This window comes from Dunckerocampus dactyliophorus, chromosome 17 (assembly GCF_027744805.1).
Source record: "Dunckerocampus dactyliophorus isolate RoL2022-P2 chromosome 17, RoL_Ddac_1.1, whole genome shotgun sequence".
Classification (NCBI taxonomy): Eukaryota; Metazoa; Chordata; class Actinopteri; order Syngnathiformes; family Syngnathidae; genus Dunckerocampus; species Dunckerocampus dactyliophorus.
The window spans coordinates 7776878-7798615 of record NC_072835.1 but is presented as its reverse complement, the minus strand read 5'-3'; the positions used below and the strand labels follow the sequence as shown (position 1 = coordinate 7798615).

Sequence of the window (21738 nt, the reverse complement as noted above, 5' to 3'; positions counted from 1 at the left end):
ATAGCCGTTAAAATCAGGCCTTCAAAATAAAAGCACACCAGTAACATAGCACGGTTGCACTACAGTCGGCAGGAAAGAGTTGGAGGTAAGTCTTTGCACCAGCGCACACACACAATCACATATGCTGGTGTAAAATCATAATTTCCTTTATTTCCTCTATTTGTTTCTGGACAATGCACTTACTTTATTATTGATTAACATAACTGATACAATTTAGATTAAATGTAAATCTCATTAAAATGCAGTTTGACTGTACCTTAATTTATTCGATAACAGTGTTTCTGTAAGCATTGACGCTAACAATTCTATTCAGGGTTTGTTGACAGTGCCTATAAAAAGAAGAAATGTAGGGTAGGAAAAAAAAACAGCCAACACAGGCTCACTCACATCGCCTTGGTAAAATGTTACTCACGTCAAAATATCCTCAGACAATCCAGGGGTCGGCGTTTCACATTTAATCTCTCAACGGCTTTCATTGAAATATACCATTTTCACCTTCAGCTTCCTCAAGAAAGCAGTTATCATCTGGGAAGTGTTATTAGGATCAATAGTTACCACATTGGAAAACTACCTTGCGGCCCAGTTCCTGAAGAGAGGGGATCATGCTCTGATTCAGAACGTCAGTAGTTGTTGGAATTCATGTTTCCCTCAATGAACCACAGCTCCCCAGTGTCGGCGGCAAACATGCAGCCCAACACCATGACGCTTGCAACACTCATGTTTCACACAATTATCTAACTCCTAGATCAAGTTTGCTATTGAATGGCAATTATAGAAATGAAAGGCAACTGAAATGTGAATACAGGACATACGTCACAATATTTGCATCACAATTAGTGTTGGTAGTAACATTATTATTTTTTCAGGAACGGGTAATCTAATGAATTACTATTTCAAACAATACAAGGCTGTTACCATTACAAACAGTGAAATGGATGTTGCTTCAGTCGCCATTGTTCACTACGACCACACAGAAAGCTAAATAGCTAGTCAACAAGCTAGCGTTTTGGTAGAGAATTGCAAGTCAGCCCTCCTCTCATAAAACATTTCTCAACGGCACTAGAAGAATAAATCCAAATTCCTTTACAGTATATATTTAAACTCATGCGATAATTACTTTCCCTGGTAACTAATAAGTAATTGAAGGAGTAACTCTATTATTTTTTTTGTGAATGTAACTAGTAACTAACTCTAATTACTTTTTGAGACAATTTGCCCAGCATTGGTCACAAGTGTGTAACTGAGAAAGGTGGACCCAAATCCAGTTTAACATAATGTACCACACAGAATGCAGAATTCACTCCAAAATTTTAGTAAAACATACAAAAATACATTGCTTTAACAAAAGCATAAAACATTATTAATGAAAAAAAAAGGTATTCCGTGTTTATGTCTGCATTACATACAGTCTCTCCTTTACTGTAACTTTGGATATCTTGCTGCTGTTGCGCTAAGCTGGGTCTTGCAATAGTGTTTTATATATGACATTATATATGAGCATTTTTTCCCGTTTTTGCAACATTATGTGTTAGGTAATGGGGTTGACTGAGTACATGCAGGTTTACTCTGCATTTTGAGTGAGCACCACTGGAACAATAGCTACAACTGTGCTGACAAGAAACTAGAATCATTCTGTACTTATACATTACATGTAAACGCAATCTATTTTAATGCTATTACTTTAATGAAGACCTTATTACTTATATATTATAATTTGATTTTTCCCAACACAATATTCTCATACAGGGACCCGTTGATGAGAATATAGTCCTTCTGAGTGATATCTAAGAAAAACAGCGGATCCAGTGTGATGTCTGGGTTAAATCCTTCCTGGACCAGCTTCCCCTTCTGCTGCTTAAAGGTTTCTGTCACATCCAGAGAGGGCTGCAAACAAGGTGAGATGGTCAAAACGTTGAAATTCTCAACTCCAAAAATACAAACTGGAGTTCAGAAACGTGACATACCCGTATTCTGAGAAACCAAGGCCAGGCATATGGAGGAAGTGCTTCAACCAAGTGTCTATACAGTTCTGGACCATTCAGTCTGTGGTCCGGTTTTAAAACAATAGCAGCCATGCCTGCTCGGCCTTCATGTCCTGCAATTGACAACAAAGCCAATAATCAATAAAAACAAGTTTCTCACTCACTCCAGGTGCTTCAGTCTAACAACACATTGACATAAGATGAATTAGCATTGCTATCTGACAAGTAGCCTATGATCACACAATTTTAAAAGTTTTCAAATTGTATTAAAACATAAGAGCAATATACTTGGTTACAGCACTGGAGTCTATCATCAATGAGAAATTTTGACCAAGAGCCCAGAATGAAGGCACACGGAGTCTATGTAGCAGTTGCCACACCCCTCTATTAAGTGAAAGTTAAGCTTGTGTTCTGTGTTAGGACTAGGTGGATCAGTCCCTGAATGAAGTAAGTAAGTAAGATGCATTTATATAGCACCTTTCACAGACAAAGAAAGTCACAAAGTGCTTCACAATTATATTAAAAAAATCACAGTATCCACACAGTAGTCACATCAGCCCAATCAGAAAGCTTTAACAAATAAAAACGATATTAGTTGGGTTTTAAAAGCATCAGCAGAGTCTCATGAGCGCAGAAATAGAGGAAGATCATTCCAAAGCCTCGGAGCAACAGCCTGGAAAGATCGGTCTCCTCTGGTCTGGAAACAAGCAACCATCAGTAGGTTGTGATCCACAGACCTCAGAGTGCGAACAGGAATTTAGGGATGAATCAGATCACCAATATAAGAAGTGGCATGACCATGCAACGCTCTATCAGTGAGAACTAGAATTTTAAAATTTCTCAGATAAGAAACTGGCAGCCATTGAAGAGTTCTTAGAATGGGATATATGTGTCCTCCTATTTGTACGCCTCAAAATCCTTGCTGCAGAGTTTTGCACCAATTGTAGGCGAGACAGGTCTTTCTTTCCTAGACATGAGAAGAGACTATTACAATAGTCTAATCGCGAAGAAACGAAAGCTCCAGATCGTCGTGCGACACCATATTTCTGACAATGGAAATGTTTTCTCAATTGAAAGAAACAGTTTCTTGTCAGTTGTTTACAGTGCTGCCCTGACATGTCCTTGTCAAAAATAACACCCAAGTTTCTTAGGGATGGTTTGGATGACTGGCCTAAGTCACCCAAATACTGCATAATTCCTGGGATGGAGTCATCAGGGGCAATAATCAGAGTTTCTGTTTTGTCAGCATTTCGCTGCAGGGAGTTAGCACTCAGCCAATGCTTGATTTCTTCTAAAAAGCTTTTCAGGGAGTCTTCTGAACCTCAGATGGCTTGTAGGAGCAGAAAAGCTGGACGTCATCAGCAAACAGATGGTAAGAAACATCACTGAAGTTCTGCATGATCTTTCCCAAGGGGAGCAAATACAACGCAAACAGAGCAGGACCCAAAACAGAACCTTGAGGGACTCCACACAGCAGTTCTACTGAATCAGACTCTACTTGGTTCACTACAACACTAAAGCTACGGCCAGATAGATAGGAAGCAAACCAACGTAGGACTGACCCTGACAGACCTACACGGTGTCTCAGCCTTCCCAACAGGATCTGTTGGTCAACTGTGTCAAAAGTTGACGACAGATCCAGAAGGACCAAGAGAGTGCATTTCCCTGAATCGGCAGACATCAGAATATCACTCGACACTTTCAGTAAAGCAGTTTCCGTAGAGTGAAATTTACGGAGTCCATCGACTCCATCTCACTTTAAAGCTGAGGCACATCCATCTAATATTTGGGCTGGTATGACCACTTATGTTGTACTGACCAGTTTCCTTATTACCTCAATTTTCTAAAATTACAGAGAAGCTATTTAATAACAGTTTGAACAAATGTATTAATAAGAATGAATTACTAGCAGGTAGTCAATACGGATACAACGCTAACATTTCAACTTCTATGGCACTGATTGAAATCACGGAGGAAATTACTAATGCTATAGACCACAGGAAGTGTGCAGTTGCAGTCTTCATGGATCTTACAAAAGCCTTCGATACAATTAATCACAATATTTTAACAACAAAATTAGAAAGGTACGGAATCAGAGGATTAGTCTTGAATTGGGTTAAAAGCTACCTAGCAAACAGGAACCATTTTGTAGAGCTAGGAGAATACACATCTGCAAGTTTAAATATCACGTGTGGAGTGCCTCAGGGGTCAATATTGGGACCAAAACTGTTAAATTTGTAAACGACATTTGTAAAGTAAAGTGACAAAGGACTTAAAGTTGGTATTATTTGCGGATGATACCACTGCCTTTTGTTCTGGGGAAAGCACAAAAAAACAAATTATAAAGGTCAAGGATGAAATTGTCATATTAAAGTCATGGTTTGACAGAAACAGATTATCCTTGAACTTAAGTAAAACTAAAATAATGCTATTTGGAAATAGCAGAAAGGATACGTAGATCAAATACAAATAGACAGAGCGGGTATTGAAAAAGTGAAAGAAAATACATTTCTGGGGATCATAATTGACGAAAAAATGAGTTGGAAATCTCATATAAAAATATACAACAAAAGGCAGCGAGAAATACTTCAATATTGAAGAAAGCAAAATTTGTCCTTGATCAAAAATCACTCCACACTCTTTACTGTTCTTTGGTATTACCATATCTAACTTGTTGTGTGGAGATATGGGGCAATAATTATAAAAGCAATCTTCACTCACTCACTGTACTGCAAAAAAGATCTGTGAGGATAATTCATAATGCCGAGTATAGAGAACATACAAATCCTTTATTTTTAAAATCACAGATATTAAAATTTGCTGATTAAGTACATTTTCAAACTGCTAAAATAACATATAAAGTTAACAATAATTTGTTACCCAAAAATTTCATATAGTATTTCTCGATATGAGAGGACAAATATGATCTTAGAGGAAAATTAAACTTAAAACATTTTGATGTGAGAACAACGCTGAAAACCCACAGCATTTCAGTATGCGGAATGAAAATATGGAACGGATTGAGTAAGGAACTCAAACAATGTACTGAAACAATACAAGCAGTTGATGTTTGCTAAATACAAGTCAGAAGAGTCTTGAAACTTGCTTTATTTTGCTTGTCTTCATCTTATTTATATATTATAATATTATATTGATTGTTATATTTATTGTTCTGTCATGCTTGTTTTTTTCAAATTATATATATATATATATATATATATATATATATATATATATATATATATATATATATATATATATATATATATATATATATATAAAATTTATTATAGAGTTGAAATATGAATTTTTAAAATATATTTCTTTATATTTTTTTAAAAGTATTATGAGAAACAAACAAAACAAAACGTATTTTTGCTCTTAAAATCCTTCTCTCGCAGGTGCAGTCTGCTGGTTATTGGACTACACTCGGCACCAGTAACAACCTTCATTTGGGCTGAGGATTGTCTATACTGATCCTCCAGCTCAGGCTGGTGACAATTTTTTGGGTCTACCAATTGACTTTTTCTTCCATAACCCTCAAGAAGTTTCAAATGACTGTTTTACTACGCCTTGCTTATGCAGCTCAACAATCCGACCACGTTCAAAGAGAGAAAGCTTTTTTGCCTTTGTCATCAAAAGATCATGACAGTGTGAATACCTGACAGAAAATGACACATTTTTGCCATTTTCGGCTTTTACTGTGATCTAACTTTTGATCAGCTGATGAACAGCCTGCTTCAGTTTAATGACGTTTGCCGGGGTGTCACGAGATTTCTCGCTCAGAAAACTCTCTTGCAATAATAAATAAATCAATTAATCGCACGATAAATGAAAATGACCTGGATAATTTTGCTGGCCTCCATATATTGCCATGTGCATGCGTGTGTGTTGTCCTCGTCTCTCGCCTCCAAACAGGCAGGGAGAGAGTTCACGCTGCGCATTGGTTCAGCACCTAAACGCGTCATAGAACAACGCCAAACAGAGTGAAAAGCGGAGCTCTACTGTACGGCTACATTGAAAGCTTAAGTGAACAAAGTGCCAATGTACAAGTTTACATAGTTGAAAGGTACAGTGAAGTCATGACTTGCAGTGTGACAGACCTGGTATGGTGACCCCATAAACACTGGCCTCTTGTATAAAGTCAAGAAGACATAAAACGTCTGAAACCTCCATGGTGGATACATTCTCTCCTTTCCACCTGTAAGACACAGCGCCAGATGCAATTATTCCATCTCTGTGAGCTTACTCAGGACATGGATGACATTGTTGCGTAGCACATTGGAGGCTTCCAGATGACTGAAATACAGCAAGTCAATATATGCAACAAATACATATTAAAAAGGGCTTCAGGGCTCAACTTTTTCTGTTGAAAATGACCCAGGGGCCCATTCAAATGTTAACAGTGTTGGTTTGATTTGAAAATAACAACTCACTTAAGTTCAACAATGTAAAATATAATTTAATTGTACAGTAATCCCACGACACTCACACTTCGAAGTCACTCTCATAGCAAAAAAAACATATTAATAAATCATGCTGTTTTGTGGTTGACCATGGCCTATTATTAGTCAGAAAATATGCATACAGTATTTGAGCTAATTTTGCATATTTTTTGATTAAGATTGAATTAAGAATTTTCTAGCATAAAAATTGCCAAATGAACTGAAATACTAATACAAAGCATTCAGAAGACGCATTCAAAGATGTTGCGAGGATATGTAGAATTCTACACTGGTCACTAGGTGTCAGTAATGTTACTGTAATGTTCGGTGAGACACACAAGCACAAGACCCGATTGCCAGAACAACAGGCTGGTTTGGATTATCTAACAAGAGGCACAATAATCCCTAACACTACAGTTGTGGCCGTAACCCACACCAAGTTAAAACTCAACTCTGAACCCCTGACGTCACTTCCTGTCCACGCCCCACTCAGCTCCCCTAGCACCGGAACACATTTACAGCAACACACACCAACATGAGTCTTATTTATGTTTTGAATGGCTTATTTCTTCTGTGTCTACTATAGTGGGTAATATGAGTGTAAAGGTAACTATAGGGGTGTTATTTCATGTCTAGATGGCTCTAATAATGTTAAAAACCGTATTTGGAAGGTCGTAAACAGGTTTTCTCTGCTCTAACTATGAAAATAATCAATTTATACATAAAGAATCCTACTTCGTGGAAATTCACTTACAGTGTGTCACAGTCAGCTCTGGAACCAATTAAAATGACAATAAATGAGGGATGACTATATAAATAAATTAGTTTAGCTGACAGATCTGAGGCTCTTGTTGATTTTTCTTGAAAAAGTCCAAGGAAGGTTTGGTTGCTGGATGCCCCTTTTGTTTTGAAGGCTCCAGCGCTTTGTGGGCTAGTGTTAGCCTATACTCCTCACACTTAGCTCTCGCCTTTGCCTCGTTACGGCATACGTTAACAAAGCCGTACCGAATGAAATCAGACACCCAGAATCTACAGTGACGTGCAAAATTATTCACCCACTTGGATATTTCAGCCTTTTATTGCTTTTATCAACAAGTCAATTTGAAAAAATAAATAATTTCACAGTTAGTGAAATGGAGATCCCCTGAGTACAGTTAATGTGTGCCAAGTGATTGTTGTAGTACACCTGTGTCTGGGAGGTGCAGTCTCTGCTTCATTAGTATTCATGCTACGATTGCAACATGAAGAAAAAAATTATGGAAAAGTTTCGGACAGGAGAGGTTACAAGAATATTTCCAACTCGTGAGGCATCCCACAGAGTTGCGTTAAATCAATAGCAGCGCCAATCCCTCTTCTTCAGAGGATGATGGTCTTCTCTCTGTCGCACACCGGGACTGTCGGTGTACCCTCAGGTGGCTGCGCGGTGGTTAGCATGGTCAGGGGATTTGGGTTTGAATCTCCGACATCTCTGTGTGGAGTTTGCATGTTCTCCCTGTGCGTGTGTGGTTTTTCTCCGGGTACGCCGGCTTCCTCCCACATTCCAAAAATTTGCATATTATGCATGTATGCATAATTGGAGACTCTAAATTGTCCAAAGTTATGAATGTAAGTGAATGGTTGTTTCTCTAGATTCAGTATGTATGCCCTGTGATGGGCTGGCGACCAGCCCAGGGTGTACCCTGCCTGTCACCCGAAGTCAGATGGAGTGAGTGAGGATAAGCGGCGTAGAGAATGAATGAATGACTTCTTCATGTTGGCCTCCAGCAGCACGTCTTCTTCTGTCCTCCTCTCTTCAGCTATTGGAACAACATGCCCACTCCAGAAATGGAAGGATATGACTTTTTTCTAAATCTGCCTACAGCTCACAAACTGAGGGGGCAAGAAGAAGACTGGTGAGGGAGGCCACCAAGAGGCCACCCCTACTGCCACCAAGTGGTTGGTTACTGCATTTCAACTGAGCTTCTCATGGTTCACAGTCATATATCTGGTGTCTCCAATTGACGGCCGTTTTTGAGGTGAAGGGAAGACAGCGAGAATGCCAGAGATGCACCACGCAGGTGCTTATTGACGGGGACCAACCATCAAACCTCGTTCTGTGACCTCAAGGTGCCCCCCAAAGTGGCACACTGAGCGAGTATGAAACTGGTATAATATCACATACCTGTATTAGTGGTTCCAGTATCAGATTCTGGAATTAGAAAAACGTAGAAAATGTTTTGTGACAGTGACCACTACCTGAACGTGTCTCCAACGCGGTCACAGAAGTAAAGAAAGTCTCTCTGGTCTTGAAGCAGGAGGTCCCCAGTGTTAAAATAGACATCACCCATCCGGAACACATCCTTGACCAACTTCTTCTCAGACTGGACCTTATTTCCAGCGTAACCCAGGAACTGGTTCATAGGTGTCAGAGGAGCTACCAGGATTCCAGCCTCACCTGCTCACCAGTGATGTGTTACAATTACTTGTTTTTAACAGTAAAGAATGGACATAATGGTGTAACGATTGTGGAAATACCTTTTTGCGCTCGTACACATCTCCCAGAGGCTGTTCTGAGTGGCTCGTATGTTTGCGTGTCATATCTCAGGAGTTCAAATGGCGTTAAAAGCTGATGGAGCAGAAATGAGAAGATGGCAGTTTTAGCATCATATATGCAACAAATGAGCCTTTTCAACTGTACTGTACCTGCTGGGCTCACCACTGATCTTCTTGCTATTTACACATTTCTACTACAACTACTATCACTAGTACCTTGTGAGACCTGTTCCATAGCCGTGCATAGGCAGTACCGTATGGGTGATGTAAAGCACTTATGGTCTGTCGTTGTTTGAGTAGATTTGTCATTGCCGCATGGATTTTAGGACAAATGGCTACAAAATTTTGCTAAAAGCACTTGCATGCCTTTTTTTTTTAGCATGCCAGTGACTAAATTGGTGGTTAACAGGTGTGAATTATGTGTAAACTGTACGGGGCTGTGTGCCAGTGCGCAAAAAAAAATATTTGCAATTTTGAAAATTTGTGGCGCGCATAATTTCCGTGAACTAGCCGTGAATGCAAGATGAGCGCACCTTGAATGCACCGCAACCTGCCTAAACAACGCGGGCGGTGCGTATCAAAGCTTCTTGGAGCAAGTCTCGGGGGGGATAATTCTCAAGTAATTTCTGTAGCCTCTTGGATCTTTTTTTGCAAATTGAAAAATCTGCAGTAATTTAACAAGAATAAAGTCAAAATATTAAGAGGGTAATTTTATGAAAATAACGTTGTAAAGTATGAGGAAAATTAAACATTATCTTAGTAAGATAAAGTTGAAATATTAAAGAAATACTTTTTTTTAAGTCTTAATATTCTGAAAAACAAACAAAACAATGAATAAAGTTGTAATTTGGGGAAATTAGGTTGCAGAAAAAGTTCTAATGAAAAGTTACCCATCCAGTCATCCATTTTCTATGCCGCTTGACTAGGGTCAGCTGACTTCGGGCGAGAGGCTCACAATCATTCACGCTCACATTCATACCTATGGACAATTTAGAATCTCCAATTAACCTAACATGCATGTTTTTGGAATTTGGGAGGAAACCGGAGTACCCGGAGAAAACCCACACACACACGGGGAGAACATGCAAACTCCACACAGAGATTCCCAAACAGAGATTCGAACCCAGGTCTTCCCGATCTCCTGACTGTGTAGCAAACATGTTAACCCCTAGGTTATAATAAAAGAATAATTATGAAAAGAACATTTACAGAAAGAAAGTTAAAATATATGGAAAAAAACAGCAGAAATGGAAAAAAACAGCTGTAATTTTATGAGAACAGTCAAAAATATTAACAAAAAAAGTTGTATCCTTACAAGAAATACAACTTTTATTCAATTTTACGAGAATAGACTGGTAATATTATGAGGAATAATTTTCATGGTATATATTAAATATTAAAGAAAAAATATTTTTTTTAAAGTAGTAATATTATGAGAAATAAACACTTTGACACTTAGTTTTAAATTTTCCACAGAGGGCCAAATACCGAAAAATTAAAGGATGCAAGGGCCATTTGGATATTTTGAAGCAACACGTGTAAAAATGCGGAGAAGTCAGACTTCAACAAAAAACTGCAGGTCAGCTTTGAAAGAAAAAAACCTTTCAACTACTAAAATTAGCTACTAAAATTGTATTATTGCTGTTGCTGTTTTTTTTCTTTAGTTTTTCTGTTAAATTATTTCATTATTATTATAAAATTATTTTAAAAATCTGCCGTGGGTCAATAAAGAAAACAGATGCACTTTGGACACCCTTGGACTAAGTCGTCAATCAAATCAAACCTTGGTTCTTGTAAGCCATAGTTTTTTAGAATTTGGTTTTACAGACAAATATTTTTGCCAAAATTTTGCCTCGGTTTTTGTACTCTCTCGATGATCGTGCAATATTTTGGACTAGTAAACAACTAGTCCATTTGCCTTGTACTGTTTCATTTCGCTGAATCGAGGGCCCAAACCGGGGACGTGACACCTTGGTGTGTATTTTTTGGGTATTTTTTATTGAGTGCAACTGTTAAATAACCCACCATGGGGCCAAAGAAAATCGTGAGCACCAGCTATTTGATAAAGAAGGTGAGAAACACTACTGAATTCAAGAAAGTAGTCATCTCAAAGTATGAAGACGGTGTCTGTGTGGCCTATCTGACCAGGAGGAATGCAATTCCACATCAACAAAAAAGTCCATCCTGATGAAGAAAGAAAAAAATCAAGGAAGCTAAAGCTGTAAAAGGGGTAAATGTGTTCACAAAACAGATATCACAAACAACTGAAGACGTTGACAAGTTGTTGTTAGTGTTGATCTCCTCCTCTCTCTCTGCTCCTCACCATTTTTGCCAACAAGAGTCTTCAATAAAAGGTAATAAACGTGATGCTAAATGTTCACAAAACTGCAATTATTCTCTATAAAATGTTTTTATTTAAATATTTTTGGGTGTCTGGAACAGATTAACTGAATTTACATTATTTCCCAAGAGAAAAATGTTTTTCGGTTTTCGTACATTGCGGTTTTTGTCAGACTTTTTGGAATGAATTAAGAAGAAAAAACGAGTTATTACTGCACATTAAAAAACAAAAAATATTTTTGTTACTTCCCAACCTTGTTGAAGGCGCTTGCTCTTCCAATGGGTCCGACCTCATCCGTGTAGTTGAGGAAGCCGATGCTGGCCTCGGTTAAACCGTAACCTTCTCTGATCTTGATTCTCCCAAAGCGTTTGGCAAACTCCTTCCACACATCTGACCTAAGCCCGCTTCCTGCTGCAAGCCGAACGGTGTGACTACTCTCTTCTGGAACCTGTATGTAGATGAGGAATAATTCAATATTTAACCTTCAGCACTTGGACGTTTTTCAAAGAGTACTTAAAGGTTTCATGGCGGCCATAGCTTGACTGTGGAATGGATGAACGATATGAAGAAAATCTAGATGCTTTTAACGACCACATTCCTTCATCGTGACTGCAGTGAGCTTCCTCGGATTGGCTGTGGGTTTTTCTTTACTCCAGTTTGTAGTGTTTTAGTTGTCCTCTTTTGTTTTGATACCCTGTTTTGCACCGTTTACCTCAGTTTTTGCCTGCACGATTTTTCAAGTTTTATCTTGTTCATTAAAATACATTTTTTGACTTAAACTGGAGTGGCTCTCCATCTGGGATTCTTACCTGTAAAGACGTAACATTTATTCCCCTAACATTTTGACTTTATTCTCGTAAAATTGCTGGGGGGTTTTCGATTTTTGCTGTTGTTTTTTATTTTCCCTTTGTAATTGTATTTTTAGAATGTGCCGAGGGCCAATAAAACAACAGTCATGGGCTGCAGATGGCCCCTCGGTCTGCAGTATGGACACCGCTGCCCTACAAGGGCCAAATCAGTATGAACCAAAAGCAAACAGTTAGCGGCTTGGTCAACATATCAGAAAAGGCAAAAATGTCAATCACTGTGTTCCACAGTCAAAGCTGATGTATGTGAATACCATAATTTCCCGTGTATAAGCCCCACCCACTAATTTTATAGAGAAAAACAGATTTGAAACATATATAAGCCGCACTGGACTATAAGCCGCATATGTCCACGTCATAAAATGGCATATTGTGGCGCGCGTGAGTCAGTGAGGACTCTTCATTTGACAGGAGCCAATCATGAGCTATAAAAAAAATTCACAACAAGCTTATCAACCCATTGGGAATCGTAATTACTCAATATAACAGCGCTAAAATCATCACACAATAACTTAACACTCAAAAAGTAGCTAAGAAATACACAATATCAATATGAGTTTGAAATAAAAGACAACAACTATTTTAACGACTTCCCATCATGTATTTCGTCCCAGCAAAGCATTTCATTGGACATGGCTACTGGGGGAGAGGGAGCTAGAGGAGCCTTCCTTTGGGCACCTCTGGCTCCCTCTAGTGGACAGATGAAGCTGATGAGTCATTGCAGCACCCCAATAGTTGTTGTTGTTTTTATTTTAAACTCATATTGGTACTTGTATTGTATATTTCTTACCTACCCTTTGAGTGTTCAGTTGCCGTGTGATGATTTTAGCATTATTTGTAAGATGACACCGTGAGTCAGACTATTATATTGAGTAATGACCTCCTGCGATTTCCAACGAGTTGACAAGGTCGTTGTGAGTTCAATTACAGCTCGTGATTGGCTCCTGCCAAAGAAAGACCTACCGTTTCCTCACTGACTCGTGAGCGGCACAGTATTCAAATGATTAGTAGTAGTTCTGAAGTAAAGGAGATGTCATGAGATTAGAACATACAGTAGCTATAAATTAGCCGCACTGCTGTGTAAGCCACAGGGTTCAAAGTTTAAGAAAAAAGTGGCGGCTTATGCACCGGAAACATCAAGATAATAGGGCTGCTTTCATGGAAGGCAAAGGAAATTTACAAATATTCACATTTGAGAGGCTGAAATCAGAAGATATTTAAATTTTTCAATCAGAAAACAAATAATCACATACCAAAGTTGTGGATTAATTAATTAATCATCAATTCATTAATTAATTGTTGAAGGTCTACTGTAGAGGTTTTCTATTTTGCTCCGGTTAATGTTTGGGCCCTACGTGCTCGTTCAGCAGACGGATACGACAGGGTCTCAATAAAAGACTCCATTTGAGTTCCGTTTCTGACTTGCTTGCTTTGAAGCGCTGTGGAATGGAAAATACACAAATAAAGCATGTCAACTATAACTTACACGAGATACACAATCATTTCTCGATGACATTCAACACAAACAAAATGCATTTAAACAAATGCGGTAGCTCCATGCTAATTTACATTGACAATCCCCTGTGCACGCTAGCGATTAGCATTAGCAATTTCACAAACTCTCTTGTATCTTGTATCTTGTATGGTGATTCCGAACACCTCCAAATATGACAACTCAATAACTAAGAAACAGCAGATACATAATAAGCATACAAGACTTGCAAAGACTTTCTCAGGCTCAACAAGATACAGGACTGGCATATTCAACATCTTAATGACAGTAGACTACTAACAAACATTGTTGGTCTTCTTCTATGACAGCGGGTTTCAAAGAGTATTAATGGACGACACCCCGCTGCATGAAAAAAATCCCCTTCAGAATAAAACAGATTAAAACCTTTCACCCACCGTTGAGAATCACTGGCTCATATTACAACCTGGGAAGAAGTCAGTCATGCAAATGCCTCATCTGAACAGCATGAAAAATGCAAGAATCCCAAAATAATCATTTAAAATGTTCATCTTACCCTGGGATGGGTGACCAAATATCGACACAGCTCTCCTATGTATTGCACCACAGTCACGTTATATTTCACACAATCCTTCCAAAACTGACCGGCTGAAAACTTCTTCTTTAAGACACAAGTTGCACCTTTGATACAAGTGAAGAGAAAGAGAGGACAGATAAGCAACATCAGTATTGTAAGGAAGGAAACATATTTAGAAGGTTGTAAACAGGTTTTCTATGCTGTAACTACAAAAATATTCCATTTGTAAAGAGAGAATCGGACTTATCACAGTCGGGTCTGGAACCAATTAAGCGCAATAAGCGAGGGATTACTGTATCTACATTGACTAGTTTTAGAGTACAAAGTTTAATGTTCAACACAACCTGTTCTCCCTCGCTCATAAACACATTATAATAGGACACATGGAAAACTTTGCATATTTTAAAATGCAAATGCCCACAGCATTCATAAAAATGACATGTACGCGTCGCTGCCAATTATGCAAATTAGACGATGACGCCGTCCGCGCCTGCCCAGATCAGAATCAATGATGATACTGTGATGACTGACACGCTTTCCTTACAGCTGCTCTTATGATGTTCTTACCAAGCTGTATGGCTCCTCCAATTCCTAACAGGGAAGCAGACATGTGGTAAAGAGGAAGGGTGATGTAGATGACGTCATCAGATGTAGCGCCGCACATTTGAAAGAATGCCATACTCATAATGGCTTTAAGATGACTTACACAGGCTGCCTTGGGGAGACCTGTCCAAGGGAGGCCACCAGTTAGTGCAGACACCATACAGTGGAGAGTCAGCAACATCTTGCAATAACATGCAAAAACATCTTGTGTCTTTTAAGAATAAGTGAGCTGGCATTTTCATGAATGACGTCATAAAACAGCATTTGTTATTCATAGTAAACTCGGATACATTTGGGGGGGGGATACGATGTTAATACAGTACCTGTTGTGCCTGACGTAAATATAAAGAGGAAGTTGGACATGATGTCAACTTTGGGAAGCCCGCTTTGGCGTTCTGTTGAGCTGTTTTCCATCTTATCCAATAGACTGACAAAATCCTCCGAAGGCGCTGTGTGATGTACCACAAACACAGTCATGTTGTCCTTCTTTAGCGCTGGTAGCAGATCCTCCGCCAAATGAACCAAACCTGGACAAAGAGACACAATGAGCGGGAAATTCTGATCTTCAACCAGGCCCGACTACCCGCTGTGATGCAAATGTGTTGTTTTGGTGGCGTGCTTCTTTTATTTTGAAGGCCTGACTTAACTTAATTCAGGATGTATTTTGCATATCTTGACCGAGTGTTCCTGAGCGAACTGAAAGCTGTGCTGCTCTGCCAGATTTGGAGAGGATTTTTTTTTTCCATGTAAGGTGAAATACAGGAAAAATACGAGAAACTATTAAGGCGGGTAGAGGGAGGGTGCCGGGAAAAAAAAGAGTCCGCTAGTTTCCCGGGAGGTTTGAAAACCGGAGGGTTGACTCAACAAGAAGCTCAGGATGGACAGGTCGATCCAAATATATCCTCGTATCGATACCAAGGGTAGTATCAGTATCAGTTTGATACTAGCGTGATGAGATCAATATTTTTCACTTCCCTTTTATGTTTACCTTAACAACACATTCCTGATCAAAGTTTTAAGGCCAGTTGAAACATTGCAAAAATGTACATTCTGCACTGTTGGATCTTAAGGAGCTTCTAAGTAGAGCTTCAAAATGCCAAAAGAAGAAATGGGAGTGTGACAAAAAATGTTTTTCAGAAAGCAATTTAGTGCAAACAAGGATGAAACTGTATTAGGCTGTTTATCATCTGATCAAAAGTTTAAGACCACAGCTAAAAAAAAACCCCAAACCCTCCTAAAATAGAAATAAAATGTTTAAAAAAAAAAAAAAAGACCCAGTATTGAATAGCTGTGCCATTCTTGTTAATCGCCTCAAAGATTGGTTTGGGCATGCTTGATGCTTGTGTTTCCAGGAGGCTAGTGGGAATTTGTAATGGAAATTTTTAGTGAGCCGAGCCAAAAAAAAACGTCTCACTAAAAAGAGGCAGCACTTTTGGCTCCCAAGTGGCTCCTCAGATTTTTTTTTTTGTCTTAAATGAATTTATTACCAAATTACGTGTATTGTGTAAAATGAATTACCAATGTAAAAAATACATTATATCAAACGTTTATTATTTAAATCTCAATGCGCAGCTACAAAAATATATTATAATGTTATATTCTAAATAAAATACAAAAACAAAAACCCATCTCAATAGACGAATTAAGTCCAAATAGGTCAAATCTCTTCATGCAAGTGTTTCACAAACGAATCGGCTCTAAGAGCACCACAGCCTGTGTTTAACCCCTCCCCCTGCTCAGTGTGGACACAGAGACACCGCCACACATGACATTCGCCTTGAACAAAAAAAAAGACGAGTAAAAAAATAACTGGCTCCCAACGACGCGAACCGGCTCCTGTCGTTCACTTCAAAGAGCCTGCTCTTAGAGCCGATTCGTTCGCGACCGACATATGGCTAGTGGGAATGTTGCTCCAGGTGGTGAAGATGGCTTCACAGAGGGCATCCACTGTCTGGAACTGATGTTCATTTTGTAAACTTCCCTTGCCATCCATCCCCAAATGTTCTCTATGGGATTTAAATGAGGGGAACATGCAGGATGGTCCAAAAGAGTGATGTTATTCCTCTGGAAGAAGTCCTTTGTCAGGCGGGCATTGTGAACTGCAGCGTTGTCCTGTTGAAAAAGCCAGCTGTTACCACACAGACGAGGGCCTTCAGTCATGAGGGATGCCCGCTGCAACATCTCCACATAACCAGCTGCCGTTTGACGTCCCTGCACAACCTGAAGCTCCATTGTTCCATTGAAGGAAAAAGCACCCCAGATCATGATGGATCCCCCTCCACTGTGCCGTGTGGAAAACATCTCAGGTGGGATCTCCTTGTCATGCCAGTAACGTTGGAAGCCATCTGGACCGTCAAGGTTACATTTTTTCTCATCAGAGAATAAAACTTTCTTCCACCTTTCAATGTCCCACCTTTGGTGCTCTCATGCAAATTCCAAACATGCAATTTTGTGGTGTTGAAGAAGACGGTGCTGTTGAAGACGTTTTTTGTTCTTAAAAGCCTTCTCTCACAGATCTGATGGTTATTGGACTGCGCTCGCCTACTGCGTCCAACCTCAGCAGCAATGGCGCGCTGCGAAAGGCCTTGCTTATGCAACACAACAATCAGACCACGTTCAAAGATAGAAAGATTTTTTGCCTTTCCCATCAAGAGACCATGACAGTGTGAGTACCTAACAGAAAATGACGTTAAATCCGCATTTTTTCACAAAGGCTGTTGTGTTAAGCTTTTGATTAGCCGATGGACAGCCTATTTCACTTTAACGCTACTCCCAAGAAAATTGCACCCTTCCCATTTCTTCTTTGTGCATTTTGAAGCTCTACTTAGAACATCTTTAAAGGAAAACTGCAATTTTGGGGGGAATTTTGCCCATCATCCACAATCCTTATGTGAGACAAGAACACCAGGGGTGCTCCCATTTATCGGCCGCCGATAAGTATTGGCCGATTCCTGTGAAAAAGCACCGTATCGGCATATGCCGATACTTGCTTTATAACACCGAAAAATGTCTCGCGGGGGTGGCGCGGCATTTGTGGGCCGGGCACTTGGCAGGGTGTGGTGAGTTTTCGAAGCTCGCGGCTACTTAGCCAAAACGTGTGCGTGGCAGTCGGAGGTCTAAGGCGGATAGCCCGAAAAGTGGTTGGATTCGTCGGACTGGATGGCCGGCCGTCGGCGGCGGTGGAGGAATCCGGATTAGTGAGCTGTGTCCTCTCGCATCCAAATTCTTCTTAAAGAAGGCGTCTGATCCTCTAAGTTTCACCAGTGATTTTGAAAAAATAAGTAAAATATGTTTTGTCTGAATTTTATGGTTCCCTTTTCATATCATGTAGCCCAGGGGTCACCAACATGGTGCCCGCAGGCACCAGGGAGCCCCCCACGACCACGTGAGGCGCCTGCCAGCCTGCTTTCATCTAGGTTTTCAGTTAATAATGCGAGAACACCAGAAAGAAATGCATTCTGAAATACAAAATATGAGTTGTGGATACCAGCATTTTGTTAATGTTCTGGTAAAACAAGCATATTCGCTTTGTTTGCTCTAAAAACAAATGTTACAAAAATAGCTCTGACAAGAAAAAACATTGGTGACGGCTGATATAGCCAACAGTACATTTACCTAAAAATGTACACTCAATCTATGTGATCGGTATCGGCCGATTCCACTCATGGATGATCGGTATCGGCAGCATAAAACCCTGATCACAGCATCTCTAATGAACACATATGTCTTTCTCTTTTCTGTGCATTTTAAAGTATATAAAAACAGATAAAGAGAGACAGCTAATCACTGCATGTATGGGACTTACTTGCGATAATGTCACCTGAAAGTCTCCAAAAAGTGCCAACAACGCTGCATTTACATATAATGTGACATGTATATTAACCAAGCTAATATTAACATTGTTATGCCGATCGAACTACGTTACTGGCGTATTGACCCTTAGCCATAACACACCGGCTAGAGACTAGCTTCACCACAGACTAGCATTCACCCCGTAGCGCGTCAGCGTCGCACTCACAACGCCTCAGACACTACCAAAAAGGTATGGCTACATATTCGAGGTCCCACCACTGCTGCTGTGTTTTTATTTCTGGGTTTGGCAAAGTTAACGCTAGGTGTAGGCGTTTGTTTCGCGATGTGAAATCAATGCGCCGAGCAAGAAAGTTCCGGTAATGCTTGGAGTGGCCGAAATACAGAAAATACTCAAAGTATTACATTACGTTATCATGAATGAAACTGTTACTACAAGGACACAGCATGGATATAAAACCATAAAACCTTGCCGGAGGTTTTTGGAGGTGTTTTAATAGCGGGCTTTGTAGGCGGCATAGGTGGGTACCATTACATTAACTACTGAGCTGTCGCTTTTTATCTGTTTTTATATTTTTAAAACACACAAAAAAGAGAAAAACTTACAGTCATGGAAAAAAATGATGAGACCACCCTTGTTTCTTCATTTTCTTGTTCATTTGAATGCCTGATACAACCACAGGTACCTTTGTTTGGACAAATATAACAATGACAACAAAAATAGCTCATAAGAGTTACATTTTTTTGGCAGTACAATGCTATAGCTATTCATGGAAGAACTTATGTGATCTTGGTGATTATAAAGAAAACCATGGAAGTTGTTAGATATCAGCTCTTAAATTCAACTCTTGTGACCTATATTTGTTATCATCATTATACTGTACTTGTCCGAAAACATTTGGCATTAAAATTGATCAATAAACTGAAGAAACAAGGGTGGTCTTATCATTTTTTCCATGACTGTATGTGTTCATGTCTCACATAAGGATGTCGATGATTGGCAAAATCCCCCCCCCCCCCCCCCCCCCCCCAAAAAAAAGTGCAGTTTTCCTTTAAGATCCAACAGTGAAAAATGTAAATTCTTGCAATTTTTCAGCTGGCCCTAAAAATATGGTCTGGAATACAGCTCCACATCAGGGGTCCCCATCTTCCATCACTAGGTGAACTATTTATGTTTTATTTACAGCACATGACTGGCAAAATTTAAATGATGATTTATGAAGCGAATCGCCACTCAAACAGTGTGGTCATTGATTTTATGTTAGCATAATGTCTGAATTGAACAGTTACAAAAATAATGTTTAAAAAAAAAAAAGAGTTGCAGCGAATATGCTTTGACCTTTGGTGAGCTTCTGCGATATCAGGCTCACGAGGCACCTGTTGGAGACCCCTGCTCTACATTAGTACAATGTGTAAGTTCATGCTATGGTACTTTGCCCTGCAAGTGATAGCTTTACACATGTTGGTGCCTGTCTTGGAAAATACTGGGAAATGCATTCCACGTATCCACCGCTAATACCATCACTATTGAAACAGACAATCACGTCAATTCACGTCAAGTGAACCACTGACTATCTCCCACAACAATGAAATACGTAAAACTGCACATTAAGAATGATACTACTTTGGGGTCGAAATGTTCAACAGTATTAGCCATTTAATACACTTTATTTGACTCAAGAGTGCAGAAAAGGGTGAGAGTAACAGCAATACCTGTGCCCACAACGAGCGCCTTGGCTCCACAAGTCTGGATGCAGTGAAGCACTGATTTGGATTTATTGTTGGTGTTCAGAAATGCGACTTGACAGCCCAGTTTACACAGTCCCAGCCACACGCTCATAAAGTCCGGTTCGTTGCACATCAACAGCGCAACAATGTCTCCTTGTTTTAAAGACATCTCCCGGAATAGGTTCGCAAACTGGTTACTTCTTCTGTCCACATCTTGGTATGTTAGCCTCTGGTCCTCGTAGATAATGAAGGCTTTGTTGGGGTTCCTCCTCACTTGAAGGAGAAAGCCGTCCAGAAATGTGATAATTCCTTGCTGCGCCCGAGCCTGCAAAGACTTTCTGTACATCCGGAGTTTCAAGTAATACCTTAAATCCACCCACAGGAAAGGATTAAACACTTTTTGATAGGCAAGAACAGCCAGTAGCCCCGCTAAAATAGTAAACGCCGCAGTTAACATCGTGGCGTAAGAATACTGCTCCTCAAAAGCACACAAAACAGTGAAGCAAACTCTTGATAGGTAGCTGCGCATGCGCAATGCGTGGTTTCAGTTGATTTCGAACAGGGGTGTCCAAACGTTTTCCAGTGAGGGCCACATCGTGAAAAATGAAAGGACGCAAGGGCCACTTTGCTATTTTGTAAAGCAACACATGTAGATATGCTAACAAGTTATTTCTATTTCAAGAAAAAACTGCATTCACACCATGTGAGATATCCAGGTAGGTGAAAAAGGGTATTATTACTATGAACTTCACTCTTTTTTCCACATTTTTTGTTTTTAAATTTTTCCAAATACTTCAATTTTCTTCTTCAAAAGCCTCAGTCAATTTTCTTTTCATAAGGCTTGAATGACTTTATTTCCACAATATTTTAACATTATTTCTCCAACCTAATTTTCCTCAAATTACAACTTTATTTCTCACGGTATGATGACAAAACAACATATTTATTCTTTTGATATTTCAACCGCATGCCACTAAAACATTATTTTTCCTCATAATATTGAGTTCACTCTTGTAAAATTGTACCTTTAGAATACAACTTTTATCGCCTGATATTTTGACTTTATTCTTGTAAAATTACAGCTGTTTCTACAATTTTTGCTGTTTTCAACCTTCAAATTTTCACATTTCAATTTTTGTCATGTATATTTTCTTCGCCAGCATATTATGATTTTATTCCCATAATATTTTTTGACTTCATTCTTGTAAAGTTATAACTTTTTCCCCAAGCTATTTTTCCAAAAATTACAACTTTATTATATCATAATACTATGACTTTAAAAAACGTATTTTATCTTTAATATTTTTTTATGCGACAAAAAAGTTGTTATTCTTCATCAAAATATTATTCTCGTAAAATTCAAACTTTTCTCATTGGATTAGA

General features: G+C 39.2%; 1 protein-coding gene across 3 annotated transcripts; it reads right to left on the bottom strand.

Annotated features, from left to right (window-relative positions):
• Positions 1 to 130: 130 nt before the first annotated feature.
• LOC129170359 (long-chain fatty acid transport protein 6) lies at positions 131 to 20856 on the bottom strand. Of its 3 annotated transcripts, XM_054757793.1 has the most exons (10): positions 20341 to 20856; positions 15141 to 15344; positions 14782 to 14940; positions 14194 to 14318; positions 11554 to 11748; positions 8942 to 9032; positions 8663 to 8861; positions 6086 to 6183; positions 1965 to 2095; positions 131 to 1884 (listed from the first exon to the last, which is right to left on the bottom strand). In XM_054757793.1, the coding sequence occupies exons 1-10, from the start codon at positions 20810 to 20812 to the stop codon at positions 1708 to 1710; spliced, it is 1851 nt and encodes a 616-aa protein (XP_054613768.1). In that variant the 5' UTR covers positions 20813 to 20856; the 3' UTR covers positions 131 to 1707. The 3 variants fall into 3 exon arrangements, with proteins under 3 accessions (XP_054613768.1, XP_054613771.1, XP_054613770.1); XM_054757796.1 differs by lacking the exon at positions 11554 to 11748; XM_054757795.1 differs by lacking the exon at positions 14782 to 14940.
• Between the last annotated feature and the right edge of the window lie 882 nt (positions 20857 to 21738).